The following is an 18571-nucleotide window of genomic DNA, read 5'->3' as shown; positions in this document are numbered from 1 at the left end:
TTGTTAATTTGTTTTGTGTTTCTTTGTTTATACAGTGGAGAGTTTTATAGGGTGAGGAAAGAGTGGACATGGAGATTATAGTCTAAAAGCCTTATGGCTTTCTAGTGACTCTGAGACAAACAATCAGTTTTATTTAGAGGCCACCATCTGTGAAATAAGAGGTTTCAAATTATTTGCTAAATTATTTCCTTCCAACTGTGAGTCTGTAGTGGTTGTTTTCTTTTACTGTGTCAGAAAGGAAATATTAACTCTGGTATCCTAGAACTTGGGTAATCTAATGGGATATTTTGCAAACGAAGGAGGTGCTAATAATTACAGTGTAATAATGGATGTAAGCTGGTACATGTGGTTGCTCCACCTCTAACATTTGTTGGTTCAGTGACAAATGATGGGGGAAATCAGTTAATATAGCACATACATGTACACACAAAAAAGACCTTTTTTATTTATGCACGTAAGTAGATGTGCTTTTGAACTGTATTTCTGATGTGCATACCATTAAATACATATAATAAATACATATAAATGTCATATATATGTATACACACACATGCATATAGATACATAAAACCACTAGTGCAGAAACAGAGTGTATCATATAGAGCCCAAACAAGAGGGACATTTCAAAAGATCCTGGCTGTGTTGCAAACCCTTGGGTACATGATCAAGGAGATCCAGCCATGGGCCTGAAAGTGTCTATGGTGAGAAACCATGCTGCTGTGTGGAGTTTTTGGCAAATCCAAATAGGATCATTTCAGTGCAGACCTTTAGGGTTCTGAAATGTACTGGTGCCTCCTGCATCATCCTAATATAAGGCTGGGCCCTCACTGGAGATGAAACCCTTAATGATGGGACATAGAGTCCACACTGTGACTGGAGCTGCCCATCATGAACTGGCTATTGATGTGATCCCATGTATGATGTAGGAGTAACGTATTGTGAAATGTGAGTGGTTCATTTGGAATTGGGCCCAAGCCGATCCAGAGTTACGAGTATATATCATTGAAGCACTGTCCCAGAGTCTCATGTCACTGGCCTCATGTCTGTCCCTCTGTTTCATGATGCTACTCTCTCATTCATACTTATACTGTGGAAGTTTTTGTATGATTAACTCATGAAGGAAGAAAAAACTCAAACCCTTAAAAAGATGGGTCAGCCTCATGTGTTAGGTGGATCTTAAGGTCAGCAATGAAGAAAATCCATCCAGTGGGCAGATCTTAAAAACAGTATAATTGTTATTCACTTAGAGGAAAAGATGGCTTTAGGTATAGATATACACTGAGTATTAGCAAAATGAATGGCTTCAAGGGCCTGGAAGAAATAAGACTAGAAGATTGGATACAAGGAGTTTGGGCAAGGGTGTGTGAGTGGGCTTATAGGAGTGAGCACAAGGTGCCTTTATGCTTCAGAGCCATGCCTGTCAGAAAGCAAATACTACAGAGGAAACTCTCTCTGACCGGACAGACATTATCACCTGCCCATGGATACTAGCCAGACTCCTTTCTTGGACACCACGGAGTTTGTGCAATAGACCATGAAGAGGATGTCCTTGGTGGCAGACAAAGGGGCTGTACATGGACCTAAAGATATGGTCTCCTTCTCCAAGGCTGTTATAGCTACTGTCACTGCTAAATGTTAAAGGCTAGAAGTAGGTAGGCAATGGACACAAATATGGTACCATTCCGTGGGGGAGACCCTGCAGCTATTTGGTGGCAGATCAATTGAGGTGGATCCCTTTGACCTTCGAGAGGGCAGCAGTTCATCCTAGGCACATGAATAGCCTGCATTTGTTTGCCTTTTCTGCTCACCATACCAGTGCTTACAGAATGCCTGATTCAATGATATGGTGTCACACACAAAAGACACTTGTTTCACCAAAGGAGGTGCAACAGTGAGTTTGCAGTCACTCCATGCCCCACCACCCAAAAGCTACAGACTTGATAGACCAGGGGAGTAATATTATCCATGAAAGACTCAGCTCAAGTACCAGCTTGAGGAAAAACTTTAGAGTGGGAGTACTGCCCTCCAGGGTGAAATTTCTATAGTAAACCAACAGCTTATATAGGATGTTGTGCCTACCATAGCTAAAATGACCATCTCTGCAAGAAAGGGTGGGCCTTTATAACCCATCACAGTACCCCACTTGGGGATCTGTGCTTCCCGTTAGAATCCTGGTTTGTGGAGAATGGGTAGAGGCACTTCTGTCAGAGTCCTGCTTAACTGGAAGCTGTGATGAGTTTCACATGTGATCTGGCTACATTCCTAATTAAATGGACCAGCAAAGATATTAAGAGATACTGTGCTCATCACCATGCGAAAATAGGGCTGCAGTGTCACAATCTGAGCAAAGAGACATAGATCTGGAATTCAGAGGTGTCCCATGCACAGATGTGAATGGGAAATTGCCACAACCAAAATTTCATAAAGTCAAGGAAACAAGGGCCCTAATCCCTTGGGATTAAGGTCTGGGTGACCTCACAAGGCAGCAACACCGACCAGCTGAATGCTGGTGGAGTACGAGGCAAATCTGGAATCAATGGTAGGAAAGATTGGTGATGAATATCAGTGAAGGCTCCCCAAATCAGCTGGAGTGTTGAATACTGTGCTTGGTTCACTACCTCTCTTTAAATCTTTGGGGAATTGCAACTGGCCACCACTTCGAAGGGTTGTACTTGAACTTCCCTCTTGGGGAAGATGAGGAATGTTGTTTTCTGTGCTATCTGGATTTCATAAAATGATGCAAGTGAATTGTGCAAGAGGTTGCCTGTCCCGGGCCCCATTTATGTGCTTTTCTATGCTGGCTCAACCCCAACATGTCTTAAAGTTTTGACCACTTGGTCCACAGAGAGCCCCAGATATTGCCACCATTGTCACCTTGTCTCCTGATGCCAGCAGTTTATCAGCATCCTTCAAGGTGAAGACCAGCCATTAGCATACCCCCAATGGCATCTGCCATGGAAAGATCCAGAATGGCTCTGACACCCATGTCTTAAACCAGACCAGACCCAGGAACATTCAGTCTCCACTGGGGTATGGCTTCCCCAGTGGCTGCCCAGAGGAGACAGATGATATTACTGGAAGTGTGGGGGACTTTCTGTCCCACAGGGTGAATCTTTACCAGTGAAAGAGAGACGATGGTAAGGAACTGGCACATAAACGTCTCTTCCTCCACCTAACAAGCTGTCCCAAGGTGCAAAGATTCCATATGACGTCCCTAGAGTCGTTCCACTCGGCCAAGTAACTGGCTGTGGTTTCTTGTGAAGTTCTGCCCAGTGCGTTAACGGACCGTCCTGTGTTTGCTTTCTCTTTTTGCCTGCAACTTCTCTTACTCTCTCTGGCTGACCTGGGATTGCTTGATCGCAGGCCCTGCCTTCCAGAGAACCGGGATTGGGGTGCAAAACAAGGCTCCTAAACTCCAGAATTTTTCTTAATTGAGCGACAAATTAAAATGAAGTCTAAAGAGCCCTAGCCGTCCTGGCTGAAAAGCTTACTGACTTGGGTGCACCCGATGGCCTTCTCTCTTTATCTATTTCAATTAATTAATGTAATTAACTTCTTTCATTTAAAAAATACTTACAGTTGCCTTTTTGGCTCTGCCCCATTTTGTTTTACAACTTTTTCATTACTCTACTCTGCATTATTACATCTTTTTTCTATAGTTCCCTATATTTGAACTTTTTTTTTAATGCAAAGAAACTTTATGTTGGTTTTTTGTCCTTTTCAGCACATGTCTATTTAAAGTCATCTCTTAGAACAAACAAGCAGTGAAAGCCAGGTCTCATCTATTCCTGTATATAAGTTTTGACGTATTAGAGGAGTATAATACATTTAAAACACCATTTTAGAGATTCCTCCCAGCTTCCCTCCAGTCACGCCCTGCAGAACACTAAGCTTTTCTGACCACACTGTCAGATTTCTCTTGGGCAAGGAAGTGTCCAGCACCCCAGTATCCCACACCATAATCAGGGCTTCACTCCTTCCCTCTGTCACCACTTACTTTTTAATTATTATTTCTGATAAAGATTCAGAGACAACATAAATTGTAAACCTGTGGTGCATTTATTAGTATTAAATAGGAATGCTTAGCTGGTCTTTCTGTTGTAACTGTATATTGGAAGTAAAATCTGAAACCTTACATACTAAGTTGATGTTTGCTGTCTACCTCAGATTTGACCTAGTTGTCCAGGTTCTTCTAGACTTGGACATCTCGAGCTTTGGGAATTTTCTGTCTGTCTGGGTTGTAGTTTTGTTCTGAATTTGAATACCTGCCACTTGAGTGCACACAGAGAACTTGACTCTCCAATTCTTCAGCCTTCCCTCCTAACACCCCTTTGGTCACAAACTTCCTTTACTCTCATTGTCCATTGATTAATTACTTCTCCCTCGAATGTTGTGTGATGAAAGCTAACCTGTGGGAAAGTTGAGAATGAGATTAAGGTTCACAAAAATGGTGAAGACCTCGGATGGAAGCTGCAGCAGTACTGAGTCAAATTCTCACTGAAGCAAAACAAAGGTGGCTACAAACATTTGAAAGCAAGTCACATTTTTGCACATCATCCATTATTCTTGCGACAAACAGGATGCTCAGGATTCTACATCTTCAGAATTTATTAGCTTGGTATTTAGCATGTTTCACAGCCAAAATAGCAGAGAAGCTTCATTATTGCTGGTTAAATTAGCCTCATGAAAATGTTGTTGGTAAAAGGTTACAGAAATGAATAAGAAATCTAACCAAGCAGCATATTAAAACATTTATCATGTTAATTTAAAAAGGCATTCTGATGATTTAAATCAACGTGGCTAAAGGGTAGAGAATTAGATAAAAGTTAATAATTAAAATCTAAATGACTTGATTAGCTCTTCCTTTTGATAAAAAAGGGGGCAAAATATAGGCAGATAATATTTACTTAAATTGTCCTCTTGCGAGAAACAGAGATCAATAAAATCATACCTGATCATACTATTTGTGTGCTTTAAAAAGATAACAGCTATATGATACATAAACTAGATTACTTCAGACATAGTCAGGTAGCCCTTTCCACATTATTTTATCTTAGAGAATCAAAGCCTAGAACTTAGCCATTTCTCTACTGAGATTTAGTGGGGGTTTTTTTTAATGAAATATTCTCTTTATATGCCTTAGTCTTTGCCATCTCTGTGAAATTTTTATCAGTAAAGTTAACCTTTTTTTTTTGCTCTTTGACATAATCTTTTTTTTTTTATTGAAGTATAGTCAGTTACAATGTGTTAATATCTGGTGTACAGCATAATGTTTCAGTCATACATATACATACAGATATTCGTTAATGTTTATATGGCCTGAATTATTCATATCATCCTTTGTGTTAAAATGATTTTTTTTTCTAAAAGTATGCAGAGCTTTCCTAAAAGGGATAGTGAATCAAGTTTTTATTAGTTTGGCGACTTTGATTAAGCATTTTGTGTCTGTGGATTTAAGATCAAAATAAATATTGTCTCCTCTTTTCCATTCTTAATAGAAACCAGGAGCTAAAAGAACTTGGTGAACTATCTCCACACTGGGACAATCTACGAAAAAATGTCCTTATTCACTGTGATCAAATGGTGAATATGTACCAAGACATTCTGACAGAACTTAGCAAGGAAACAGGTGTGAAATCAAGAAGTTTACATATTCAAGCTGAATTGCATTTCATGTATGTTATATAAAAACAATAATAAATAATGTTGTTGTGGGTATAGGAGAGCCAAGATTTAAAAAAATCTTTATTTCCAGCTCTACCATCTTGGCATGAAAAACAAGGAAGAAAAAATTACACTATTTTACCTCATGGCATCATTATAGGAATGAATAACTGAGAATTTTTTTAAATTAAATTTCTAATAAAAGCAACTCATACAGGATCTATTTTTCTTTCTGAAATTCTTGTCACATTTTTCTATGTCAAGTGTACTTTTCAAATTATGTGAGCACACATACAGACATTATTTATTTACTAATGATACTCAATTTTTTTTTCCACCTAGGGTCCTCTTTCAAATCAAGCAGCAGCAAAGGAGAGAAAACATTAGAATTTGTTCCGGTAAATCTACATCTACAAAGAATGCATGTACACAGCCCTCACTTGAAAGGTACTGTATCATATTCTTTTGAAAAATGAGCAAATTATGTTAGTGTGTTCTTTTTTAAAAAGCTTGACTATTGGCCGGATTTAAAAATTTAGCAGTTATATAAAGGTGAAAATGAAACAATTTAAGCAAATAATGATCCTAAATACTACAAGAGAAACTATTTTTTTTCATTGCTGTGTTTCTGGGCAATACTTTGTAAATATGGCACCTGAACTGAGTTACAGGTGAGTATGCAAAATGAGTATTAGTTTTCTTAAATAGTATTAATGATAGCTAATAGCTACCAATTTTGCTGCTGTTTGAATTTTAAAAAATAAAATCAAAAGGAAAACAAGGCTTATTCTTTTTGCACCTATCTTGAGAAACCAGAGAAACCATAGGTGGACTCCTCTGCTGTTTCTCTGACTTCGTGGTGACTGTCAATAGAATCACCCTTTTCCCTGTGAGATGTGGATTTGTCAGGCAGGAGGTGGTAAAGTATTTTGATGTACTCAGTTGTGAGATACACTTTCCAAGAAAATATGTATGATTTTCATAACATACCTGAATAGCTCTAGAGTGAATGATAGGGTGTTGTATTCATTGCCACTCCACATAATTCCTTGCCATTGCTCAGTAAAATGGATTTTAAAATACCTCTCCTTTCCCTTTTTCTTTAACTTATTGCTGTATCAATTCTGGTGTATATTTAGGGTGACTGCCTTCCCCTATTCATCAACAAAAGTCCCACATTATTTTGTTTGTTTTGTCTTTTTGTTTTGTTTTGTTTTGTTTTGAGGGGGGAGGTGAGTAGGTTTATTTATTTTTCTTTATTTCTCAATGGAGGTACTGGGGATTGAACCCAGGACTTTGTGTGTGCTAAGCATGTGCTCTACCACTGTGCTATCCCCTCCCCTCAAAAGTCCTACATTATGCCTGTTGCCCAGGATCTTTGCCCTCCACCTCCATTCCCTCTCAGATGTCTCCCCATTTGAATGATATGTTATGGTCATTCTACTTAGTACACATCTTCATAGGAAACCAAAAGTTACTTTAGATCATCAAATCCCTCATGCTAAGTGTATCAACATACACTTACAAACTTACGCAGATACATCTGAAGAAGGGTTTTAACACCCAGTGTTGTAACCATTGTCACAACACAGAGGGTACAGGTTTTAAAAAGTTAAAATAAAATCTCTGTTCTGCTTTAAAATTATCTGAAGTTTTATAATTAGAAAAATTAATTTTTCTAAGTTTGTACATACTGATGGTGTCTACAAAACCAGCTAACATATAAGGTCAAGTGTGGTTACAATCATTCTGATAAAACAATTTTGTTTTCTTTGGCAACCCTTATCAACTATCTGAAATTTTAACTTGGATCCTGTTCACCAAAAATTATGTGAAAGGTAAGAACTGAAATAAAAGTGAGATGGATTAGCCTAAAGCATTCAGGAACCTTCCTTGATTACTGTGTCTGTTAATAGTTTGAACATAACAACATCTAATGGTTTTAAAAAATCATCCAAACTGAAGTATCAACAAGTAATAAAGAAGCTAAAATACTTAAAAACTATCTGACAGCCAACATATTTTTTCTCTAGTGGCCGGTATGAGAAGACTTTTATGATATAGTAAAAAATTTATGTATTTTGGAATGGAACAGAATTTCAGCTTTACCATTTTACATATGGCTTAAGTCTGTTATTTGATCTTTCTAAGCAGTTGTTCTGTTCTGATTAAAAGCATGTACAACACGTAGAATGAACAGTAAGAGTTTTTATGATACCTGTAGAATTTGCCCTCACTGAAACAAATGGATCTGTCAGTTTTATCAGGACTGTTAAAATTGGAGAAAAGTGATCAGTTAAGAGCCTATTAGGAGACACTGAAATCTTGAATTAAGGAAGTAGCCAGATTTAGAGAAAAGATGATTTAAGAGCAGCATTTTGGAAACATCATCATAAACAAGTATTCAGTGACGGATAGAATGAAATAAAAGAGAGTAGGGTGACTCAGGTTACAGCCATGGATAGCAGTATCATCAAACTAGATCATTTGTTGGGCCAAGTTAATATGAATGTATATTGAAATATGCATTCAAATATTTGGTGATAATCTTGAAAATACTTCCACCTAACAAAGAGAAATTATTATCTAAGTGGCCTTTTGCTTTATACTTATTTCTTGAAAATGAAAGAACCATTCACATTATGCTGTTTTTTCCAAGGTAATATCTGAAAACAGACTAGAGTGAACGGAGATAAATACAAGGCATTTAGTTTTTGTTTCTCCAATGTGAAAAGAAGAAACTGACAACTAAAGATATTCTAAGTACCTTCTTAGGGGGACACAATTCAACCCACTTTAGGATATATACAAAAATGTCTTGTCTGTGATGACAAATAGCAAGCAGCAGAGAGAAGAGTAAGATTTTGATGTTACAGAACTAGGGTATAATTCAGCAACTAGAGGATTTTTGATGCAGCAGTTTTCAGGAAAAAAAAAAAAAAAACTGGTTCCTTTTTTTGAAGACCTAAGGCGAAAACATGGGAAAGGAGTAGGTATTCTAACAGCCAAGAATTATACAAAGGTCCTGAATTCTATTACATATTAATTTTCCCTAAGGCTACTCATGTATTATACATACGATGTGCATGTCATATGTATACCATTAAATATTAAATTTGTAAGTTTAAAAACATTTATGTTTTGGTAAGTTTGAAAGTTCTTATTTTAAATTGAAATTCAGATCAAGTAGGTGTTCTATAGACTAGACCACCAACTATATACCATAATAGAAATTGAAAACTACTGAATTTTGGGGCTTTGCCACTTACTTCTTCGATTCTGACTAAGTTGATAACCTTTCTGAACTTCAGTTTTTTTTATTTGTGAAATAAAATGGTTGAAAGTTATAGATGGTAGTCAGTCAGATTTTCTACTTGCTTATATAACATGTATTTAGGAGATCAAATGAATTGCGGTTAAATTTATTTAAGATCCATGGTTACTGATTTGACTGTTTAGCTGAATGACAGACAACATTTTGCAAGGTAATGATGCAAGTTAAGATTGGCCAAGCCTTGGTATTTGTTGAGTTATTTGGTTGTAGCCTCCATTTATTTTCATTCTTACCATTAGTAAATTGCATCTATCCACATTTGATTAATATGCCAGCTATATTTGGAGAGGCAGCTTTGCAAACAATAGCTGGCAGATTCACCAAATCACAAGGCTAATGTCTAGCTCTTGAAACAAGCAACTGAGCAGAACTAATGTCACCATGTCTCATACTGACAAATGAAATAACCTCCATTTAACTTCAGGTGCCCCCAGACCCGTTAAGTTAATTTTTTATCCTTGTTCATTACTTAAATGCAACGAATAGAGTTCCCATTCCAACAGAGATCTTAGCAGCAGTGACAACAGTAACACAAATCCCTGAAATTAAGAAGAAAAGTTCCCTCTCCCATAGAACTCAATAAATTTTATTTTCATAGAAAATCAGTTTGTGAATATGATAAATTATGGATTCTTATGATATTACTCCATGTTTAAGTTATTTTCTATGTTGTATATATAGTATTGTATTATAGTACATAGCAAAGAAAGAGTGGGAGGAAGAGGGAGAGAGAGCAAGGAAGGAAGGAAGGAAGAAGGAAAAAAAGGAAAACAGAAGGAACCTACTCTATTATATCATAGGGCTGCAGTTGGAATCAGGTGCATCACTGGCCAGGATTTACTGTGTAACTATGAATGAGTCAGCTAACCTCTCTGCCCTTTAGTCTTCTGATTTCTACACAGAGGGAAGGAAGAAACAAGAGGAGGTATTTCGAGCCCCCTGACTTCTGTCTCTCAAGAGTTTGGGTGTATCACCTCTTCAGTGAAGTGTAATTACCTTTTAGATGTATTTAATGATGATGCCAAATGGCTTGGACTCTTTTGAAGCAGACTTCCCTTAAGATTCCCTATTGCCTTGTGATTCATGTTGAAGTCATTTTGTGGACCATTTGGAAGTCAGGGAGTATGCTTAAATTGTTCCTTGAAATGAGATCAGCATGTCTACATTTTTTTTTCATCAGCACTAATTTTATAGTTGTAGGAATTTTAAAGAGATCTTCTGGGAAAAAAATAGACTTATTATCTCATTTCTATTATTAAATGGCTTTTAAAAGGCTACGAGGCAGCCCTATTATTAAATTTCAAACCAACCTATCATCTTTAGCTTGATTACACTCAACGGCTTGAACTCAACTTTCCTAATATGGTGTATCAGATACCATCTTCATAAAGCAAGGAATTTTTGAAATATAAAATATCAAAGAAAGACGATATGCAGATTATATTTTTTAAAAAAGAAAAAAGGACCTTACAATGATTTTGCTTAACTTTTCTTGAAAATAAAATGCCCATCTAGATTTTTATAATTATCTCCTAGTACCAAAAATCTGAACGTTAAGGGCTATTCATTTCACAAAGATACCTAATTTAATGAGCAGGATAAAATGAGGAAAATTTTAAAATGAGACAGATATCACTGCTCAGTTGTTGTCTTAGACCCTGTAGATAGCAGTGCTACACAGCAGATTTTTAGAATTTATTCCTCTTGTCTGACTGAAACTTTACACCTTTTAATTAGTAAGTCCCCATTTCTCTCTCCCCACCACACCCTCTGGCAACCACTATTACACTCTTTGAGTCTATGGATTTGACTGTTTTAGATACCTCATATAAGTGGAATCATGCCATATTTAACTTTCTGTGACTGGCTTATTTCACTTACTGTAATATCCTCAAGGTTTATCTATGTTGTCACATATTGCAGAACTCCCATCTTTTTCAAGGCTGAAAAATACTCCACTGTATGTATGTAGCATATTTTCTTTATCCATTCACCTGCTGATAGATGTTTAGGCTGTTTCCGTGTCTTGGCTATTATGACTAGTGCTGTAGTGAACACAGGAGTGCTAATATCTCTTTGAGATCCTGATTTCAGTTCTTTTGCAAAAACACCCAGAAATGGGATGGCTAGATCATATGATAGTTCTGTTTTCAATTTTTTGAGGAGCCTCCATTCTGTTTTCCATAGCAGCTGCATCATTTTGCATTCCCACCAACAATGTACAAGAGTTCTCGTTTCTCCCCATCATGGCCAATACCTGGCATCTTTTTTTTTTTTTTTTTTTTTGATAATAGCCACCCTTACAGATGTGAGGTGATATCTCATTGTGATTTTGATTTGCAGTTTCCTGATAATTAATGACATTTAGCATTTTTTCATATCCCTGTTGGCCATTTGTATGTCTTCTTTGGCAAAATGCCTATCCAAGTCATTAACCCATTTTTAAGAAGGTTATTAATTTTTCTCACTATTGAGTTGTGGGAGTTCCTTACAAAACCTCATCAAGTATACAGTTTGCAAGCATACAGTCTTATGTTTAAATCTTCAGTCCTTTTTGGGTTGATTTTTTTGTGCATGCTCTAAGGGTCTAATTTCATTCTTTTGCATATGATAATCATAAGCTCTCTGCTATTTAATAGAATATGAACTATGAGAGGGTATATGAATGGATGAATTCATTCCCATCCCCTGGAGATATATATATATATATATATATGCATTCTATATTATACATATATTCTAATATGTTTATTTCTGGATAGTATATCTAAGTATTTCTTTTTAGTTAAGAATAGTAATTCCCTGTATGATCTGAAGACAAATATGACAAAGTGAGTTGACCCTCAAAATACTTGTTTGTTTGTTTATTTATTTATTTATTTATTTATTTATTGACATTCATTGGGCACTTAAAACATGCATGATGCTGAGACATTTGCATGTTCTTCTATTAATATTTGAAATCTTTGAAGAGGGATATGAGTACCAGAGCCTGGGTTCTGGGCAGTGATTGCATGGCCACTCATATAGGAGAAGTGATCCTCTACACTGTGGGTGCAGGGAGGCCAAAATTGAAGAGGCAGTAGTAATCCTGACAAGAAGTTAGAGAGATGGGAATTAAGGTAAAGATGGTTAACATGGATAAGAGAGAATAAAACTTTGGTAGCGGAGTGGTTAGAACTGATCGGAAAAAAATGTTGAGAGGAAGAGAGAAATTAAAAATGATCTTGAGATCTTCAGGACATTACTCTGGAATATTTAAAAGAATGAAGTATCTAAATTGGTCACAGGGAACGAGGGAGGAAAAGCAGGTTGGAAGAATCAGAAAGCTAAGCTTAATAGCTGGTTGACATTCAGAGATGTTCATAAGACAGCTTAAGAACTGGATTCCTTAGTGTGGAAGAGGTCAGAACTAGCCAGGGATGGAGATTTTATAGCCTTTGGTAAAAATACAGCGTTAAAACTCTAAATGGGATGAGTTCATGAAGAAACAATAGGATGGAAAGAAGTAAAAGTCAGAACTTTGGATATGAGAGAGCTTGTTCATAACTTCGGAAGTTCTTTAGATTAATTCAAGAAATGCAAGCTCCTCCATCTAGATTTAAAAATAAATAATCAGTTATTTATTGAATGGAGAGTATTTGAGCAACTTGCTTCTCTTCCTTTACCTGCTGTTTAAAAGTCTCTTGGTTCCTTCAAGTTGACTAGAATTCCCAAGAGCAGTGAAGGAAATGAATAAAGGAACAGAAAGTTTCTGTTCCTAGAAAGTAGCTTTGGAAGCTGCTTGAAACTATGAATAAATTGAGGCAGATTCACCACGAAGCTAATAAAGATTAAGTTCAGGGCTCTGCATGTGCGTGGGCCTCCTTACAAGACTCCACAAAGGGCCCCAGCAACAAGTCTGTGGTCAGATGGTTTTGCAAATTTTGCAAAGTAAGTCATTTTAATCTCCATCAATTAAGACTACTCTCTCACTCAGATTTCCCCTTCCCTCATTCTTGCCCTTTTGCTGAGTGGTATTGGAGAGGCCATGGACAACTTTTTTGGAAATACAGTTAGGAGAACATTTAGTTTGGGCTTGGAGGGACCTGTGGATACAGTTTATAGTTTCTTTGGTATATTGTTGGTGTTGCTGGTTTTAGCAGAAGTGCAGTGTATTTCATTGCAGCATTATGATGATTTTTTTTTCGCATTTAGTTCAAATTAATGCAGGAACTGATCTTATTCAGAAGACTGAGCCCCAGAATCACTTTCCTTTTCAGACTGAAAAGTTTATTTTTATGGAGAAATTATCAAAAGTTAAAATACCACTTTTCTTTGCTTAATTGGTAGAATTACTTCCTATAGGGAAAATAATCATAGATAATAAATACATACTGAATGCTTACTTTTTTAAACTACTTTTCAACTCCATTTTCTAGTTGAGGAACTGAGATATAGAGATTGTTAGGTAATTTTCCCAGTACTGCACAACTTATAATGGCAGAGCTGGGATCCGGAGCCAGGGACTCAGGGTCCAGTCAGTAACTTACACCACTGCCTCTCCATCCCTGGGTTAGAAGGCAGAAGCCCCTGGGTGTAAGGTCTTCGAGACTTTAAACAAACCCAGTAACTTCTTAAGGTCATCAGGTTTCTCATCAGATAAAAGAAGATGGACTAGAATTTAATGTTGGCAACTTTTGGGTGATCTCATGACCATTTGAGAAAGCTGTGACCCCTTTCCATGAAGTAGAATGGGTGCGCTAATCCACTTCACATCTATTCATGGACACTTTAACCCCTTTTCTTAGCCCTAGGTTAAAATCCCCTGGCCTCAGAAATCTTAAATTTTCACATGAGTCTAATATGCTGCTATTTTAAGAAAAGATGACATCTAGTTTATTAATGATATTTTAGAAGGGCAAGAGATCACCACTCCAGCAGTCTATTACGTGATGGTTCAGTATCTACCATGGTTTTGCTTGAGTTGTGTTTCTGGTGTTTTATGACCTTGAGTTCTCAGGGTGCTACTGAAGTCTTTCACTTGAAGACATATTTTATTAAAAAAAGAAAACTATTTCATTTGGATTTAACCACTATGAAGAAGTTATGGTGTTTACCTGAAGCTAATAAAATAATGTATGTTCTCCCTGTAAATGAGGTCTGAAAAACAACCATGGTGTCAATACCAAATCAATTTGAAAAGGTTCTACTATGAAATTAGGTTTCTCAAACAAACTGTGGTTTAACAAGAGGGCATTCACCTTGTCTTCCTTCTTATGGCGACAGTTTTCATTAGAATGTAAAAATGATGGCGTGTTTTGAAGCAGTAAACTTAATATGTATCAAACTTGATGGCTTTCAAGATCAAAGGACTGAGTTTCAATTTAAATGTATGGATTTTTTATTAAAAAAACAAAGTATCTCACTGGAAAATAGATCAAGAGACATTTTTTATATTCTTTCTGTGTCACCTAAGTAAATTGCAAAACTCAATTGCAGACATTCAAAATAGTGTAAGATTTAGGATACAGGCAGGAACTACTCTGTATAGATTTTTTTTTAATGCACTAGTACTGTTCTGCCCTGAGTCAAAATGCATTAATATTTTGGTTCTTTTCTCTGTAAATTTTGGTTGGAAGATTGTTCATTATTGTTGAATTTCGAAATAATTGCAAATTAAATGATGCAAAACTAAGTAAAGTAAAATACACAAAAGACCAATTAACATGTTATCTCAGTAAGTCTACAGAAGAATGAGAGAACATTCTGTTCTACACAGTAGCATATAATTAAGATGTAGTCATAAATCAAGGAAATATTGTAACTTGTTTAGGTGCACAGGTGGCTTTTAGAAAGATTGATTAGCTCCTCTTGCCCCCTTGAGATACGAGTTCATAGTTATTCCTGCAAAATTAAACAGAATAATGTCTCCAACTTCCCACAGTGTGTATGCTTCAGTGCAAACAGCATGCTGGAGATAAATGTTTGCAAAGCGTTCATCTCCTTGTCCATTCCTGTTCCAGATGCCCTGTACGATGTCATCACCGTGGGAGCCCCAGCTGCCCATTTTCAGGGATTTAAGAATGGCGGTCTTCGGAAACTTCTCCATAGATTCGAAACGGAAAGAAGAAAGTAAGTGATGACAGGATGCATTAATGATTCTGCCTTCTGTTTGGGGAAGTTTGTGTACAAGGTTAGGATAAAGAAGCATGGTCCATCACAATGAGTAGTTCTTGACATCTCCACCCATTCAGGAACTTAGAAAGTTGCTGAATTCAAAAAAGAAAAAGAAAAAGAAAACAAACAAAAGTTAAGCAGAAATTAAATTAGAATAAACCAAATGACTGAGATGACTGAGCGTATTGCTTATAGAGTGGCACTAGCACTGTGCTGGCAGAAAATTTTGGTAGAAGCCGTGCTGCTTAAACATACATAGTGTTCTAGGATTAACTGTTGCTCATTCAATGGGATGGTGTTCAGATTTAGCTGAAAGTATAGTCTAATTTAACTGTGAAGCCAGACACTTTATGGAGACCATGAGTCCTAATTTATGACTCTGACGCTGCTAGTGATGTCCACTGTGGCTTGAGGCAAGGCACTTAACTGCCCTATTATTTAATTATGCCATTTGAAAAAGAGCCATCAATACAGAACTTTATCACTTAAGTGATGAGATTAAAAGAGGAAGCTTTCTATTCCTTAGGGAAAAGGCATGACGCAAAAAGCAAAGTATTATCACTACTATTTATAATTTTTAGATACTTTCTCGACTTCTTGTTTTGCTTTTAGCTACTTTCAAATATTGCATCAGTAGTTTATCCCACATGGGCCAACCAACTGAGTTTATCCTGTAATATCCTCTGGTTATGACTACACTCCTGTAAGTCAAAAAGAGGGTTATCCAGATGTGAAGGAGTAACTTTCCTTTCCTTTTCAAGCAGTTACTCTTCTTGGATTAAGAACGCAAATTTTCAAAGTTAGGGGGAAAATAGTTATTATTTAGTTACAGTTGGCTTAGTAATAGTATTAGAAAATCTGAGTGGCAAAACCAGAACGTTTTTTTAAAAGTTTTATCACATTTATTACATAATACATTTGTTACTTGGTGTCCAGATATTCAGGAAGAAAGCACTGAAAATAAGTTAGAATTGTCTAACCAATATACATGGTATATCAATGCATAAATATATATTTGTCTTTCTTGTTTTAAAGACGTTGACTTTGTGCTATTACAGTACTGTTAACACAACTGTGGTCCTTATTTCTCCCGTTTTTTGTTTCCGGTTTTGGGTTTTGTTTGTTTGTTTGTTTTTGTTTTTGGTGAGCAGGCTATCTAGTTCTATGAGATTCTATTACAGGTGTAGATTAGAGTAATCCTCACCGTAAGTGTCATAAATACCTGTTCCACTACCGCACAGAAACTGTCTCAGGGTTGGGTTAGCCCTTAATAGTCACACCCTCCTGCCCAAACTCTTCTGCTGCAGAAAGTGGCTCTGCTGCCCTATAGTTGCAGTAGGTGGTGAAGTCAGAGTTCCAACTGTGGGCTCTGGGGAGGGGCACCTTCTGTTTAATTCACGGCGGTTGGAAGTCAGTTCAGTGACAGACCCCACGGGGAAAGGGATGCCATCCCTTTGGGAAAATGAGCATAGGAGCGGAATACTGGCTCCCTGCTCATGGGCTTCACTGGGGGGGCTGTTTCTCAGTGACCTCTTGTTGCACCGTCCTTTGACTGGAAGAGCACTGCTATTTTTGTGATATTCAACCTCAGAATAGGCAGTTATGGTTTAAAGTTTTCTGTTCTGTTGGGCAACCTTTTTACTAGTCCTTTGGCTATTCTTGGGTGCTTTTTTATTTGTCATTTTGCTGTATTGGGGGCTTCTTTAGCTCCTAAGTTGGGATATATAGGAGGCAAGGGAAAAAAAAGAAACATTGTGATCAATTCTTCAGTCCTGAGGCTCCTAGGCAATCTGCCTTCTTTCCTCCACTTCTTAGAATGTTCTGAAAATGATTTATATGTTTTGTCCAGAAGTGTGTTTTTGTTTGGTGTTTTTTTTTGGTATGATTAGTGGGGAAAGTAAAATAGATTGTGTTTATTCCACCTCGTCTGAAACTGGAAGTTTCTACCTTGAGAATTCACTATTTTTCTCAATCCAGTTTCTAAATGCATAACACAATGATAAGACTGAAAACTGTCCACAGGGTGCACCAAATCTACATGAGCATATATAAAGCATTGGTATGTGAAACATGGAACCTACCCTTATAATTTCACTAAATACTACTGTATGCTACTGGCAGAGACAAATGTTGAGGTGTGGGTGTAGACTCGACTATTTCTTGAGTTTTAAATATCTGCATGAATATGCAAGTTCTTCGCTGTTCTTCACTTCTCACTGGGGTGTTTGTGTACATGTAAACACATACACATATAGCTCTAGGATCAAATTTAAAATAAAAAAGGAAAGTATGGCCAATGCTTGTAAGCATTAATTTGCTTTAGGTTTTTCATATGTATTATATATCCCATTGCTTTATTAATGACTTTATTGATGAAATACAGTTTTTTAAATTAAAACGATAAGTTGATGTAGATCTTAAAATTGCCCTAGATCATAGGGCAGTGGTGTGGGACAAACATGGAGGCAGAGGCAGTACTCAGATGAGCATGGGATCAGCCTGTCCATCAAGCTGAGCGCTGATCTGACCAAACACTTTAAGCTTAAAATGATATCACACTATGCAGATCATTTTCTGCGGGCTTTTTCAGCAACGGGTATTGCATTTGTCGGTCAAAAGCAGTAATGGAGAAGTAAATATGGCTCTATGAAATAAGTACTCGTTAACATTTGGCAGGGCAGAAAATCACGTTAAGTGAAGGGAACTTTCTTAGCCTCTTCTCCCTTCAGATAACTACCCCTTCCCCCCAAAAAAAGATAACCTAGTCTTTTAGACCAGTTTTCTAGGGGAACTACCACAGCCATTATTACCGCTTCACTTTCATTTATTTTCTTCTCAGCTAAGCCAATGAAATATTGTCATCTGGGAACAGATGTAATCTATGTGATCTACTGTTCGATGAATACGTTAACCACATAATGAAAAGGGTTTTAACATAAGAAAGCCTTGCTTATAGTATTCATATAATGTAATTCAGATCACATTTTTAAAAAGTATTTTAAAGGCTACAAGGTAATTAATTAGGAAGATTGATTCTTTTAAAGCACAAATGTCTTAATACATTACTCCCTGCTCAGAAACCTTCAGGGAGTCCCCCTCATTCACTGGACAAAGTCTCCGTGACGTCACCGCACTGACTTTCGACCTTCATTGCCTCCTTCTCCTGAAGAGCTTCTTAAATGCTATACAAACTGTTGTTCCCTTAGTGGATTTCACTTTTCACCTTTCCCTTTTCCCTGCTGTGTTCCTTTCGCAAGAAATTCTTCTCTTCTTATCTCCCCACTATTTTCTATTTCTTTCTGCCAAAACCATGTACGTAATCCTATTCAAAATTCTGCACATGGTCCATCCTAAGATTCCACCTTCTCCATTATGTCTTCCTGATTTCTCAAGTGGATCTGACTCTTTGTCCTA

General features: G+C 37.0%; 1 protein-coding gene and 1 long non-coding RNA gene across 2 annotated transcripts in view; one reads left to right on the top strand and one right to left on the bottom strand.

Moving 5' to 3' along the window:
• Nucleotides 1-18571, top strand: part of INPP4B (inositol polyphosphate-4-phosphatase type II B) — a 643844-nt gene that overhangs the window by 493169 nt on the left and 132104 nt on the right. Inside the window, exons 15-17 of the mRNA XM_032464080.1 lie at nucleotides 5499-5629; nucleotides 6007-6111; nucleotides 15004-15112. Of these exons, the coding sequence (XP_032319971.1) occupies nucleotides 5499-5629; nucleotides 6007-6111; nucleotides 15004-15112 (345 nt within the window). The remainder of the gene's footprint in view (nucleotides 1-5498; nucleotides 5630-6006; nucleotides 6112-15003; nucleotides 15113-18571) is intronic.
• On the bottom strand, nucleotides 1700-16721 carry LOC116658710. The gene is made up of 3 exons (XR_004313992.1): nucleotides 16711-16721; nucleotides 2355-2360; nucleotides 1700-1795 (listed from the first exon to the last, which is right to left on the bottom strand). It is a non-coding gene; the product is annotated as an uncharacterized LOC116658710 (long non-coding RNA).

This window comes from Camelus ferus, chromosome 2 (genome assembly GCF_009834535.1).
Source record: "Camelus ferus isolate YT-003-E chromosome 2, BCGSAC_Cfer_1.0, whole genome shotgun sequence".
Taxonomy (NCBI): Eukaryota; Metazoa; Chordata; class Mammalia; order Artiodactyla; family Camelidae; genus Camelus; species Camelus ferus.
Note: the sequence above shows the minus strand (reverse complement) of the source record. Positions and strands in the feature narration are given on the sequence as shown.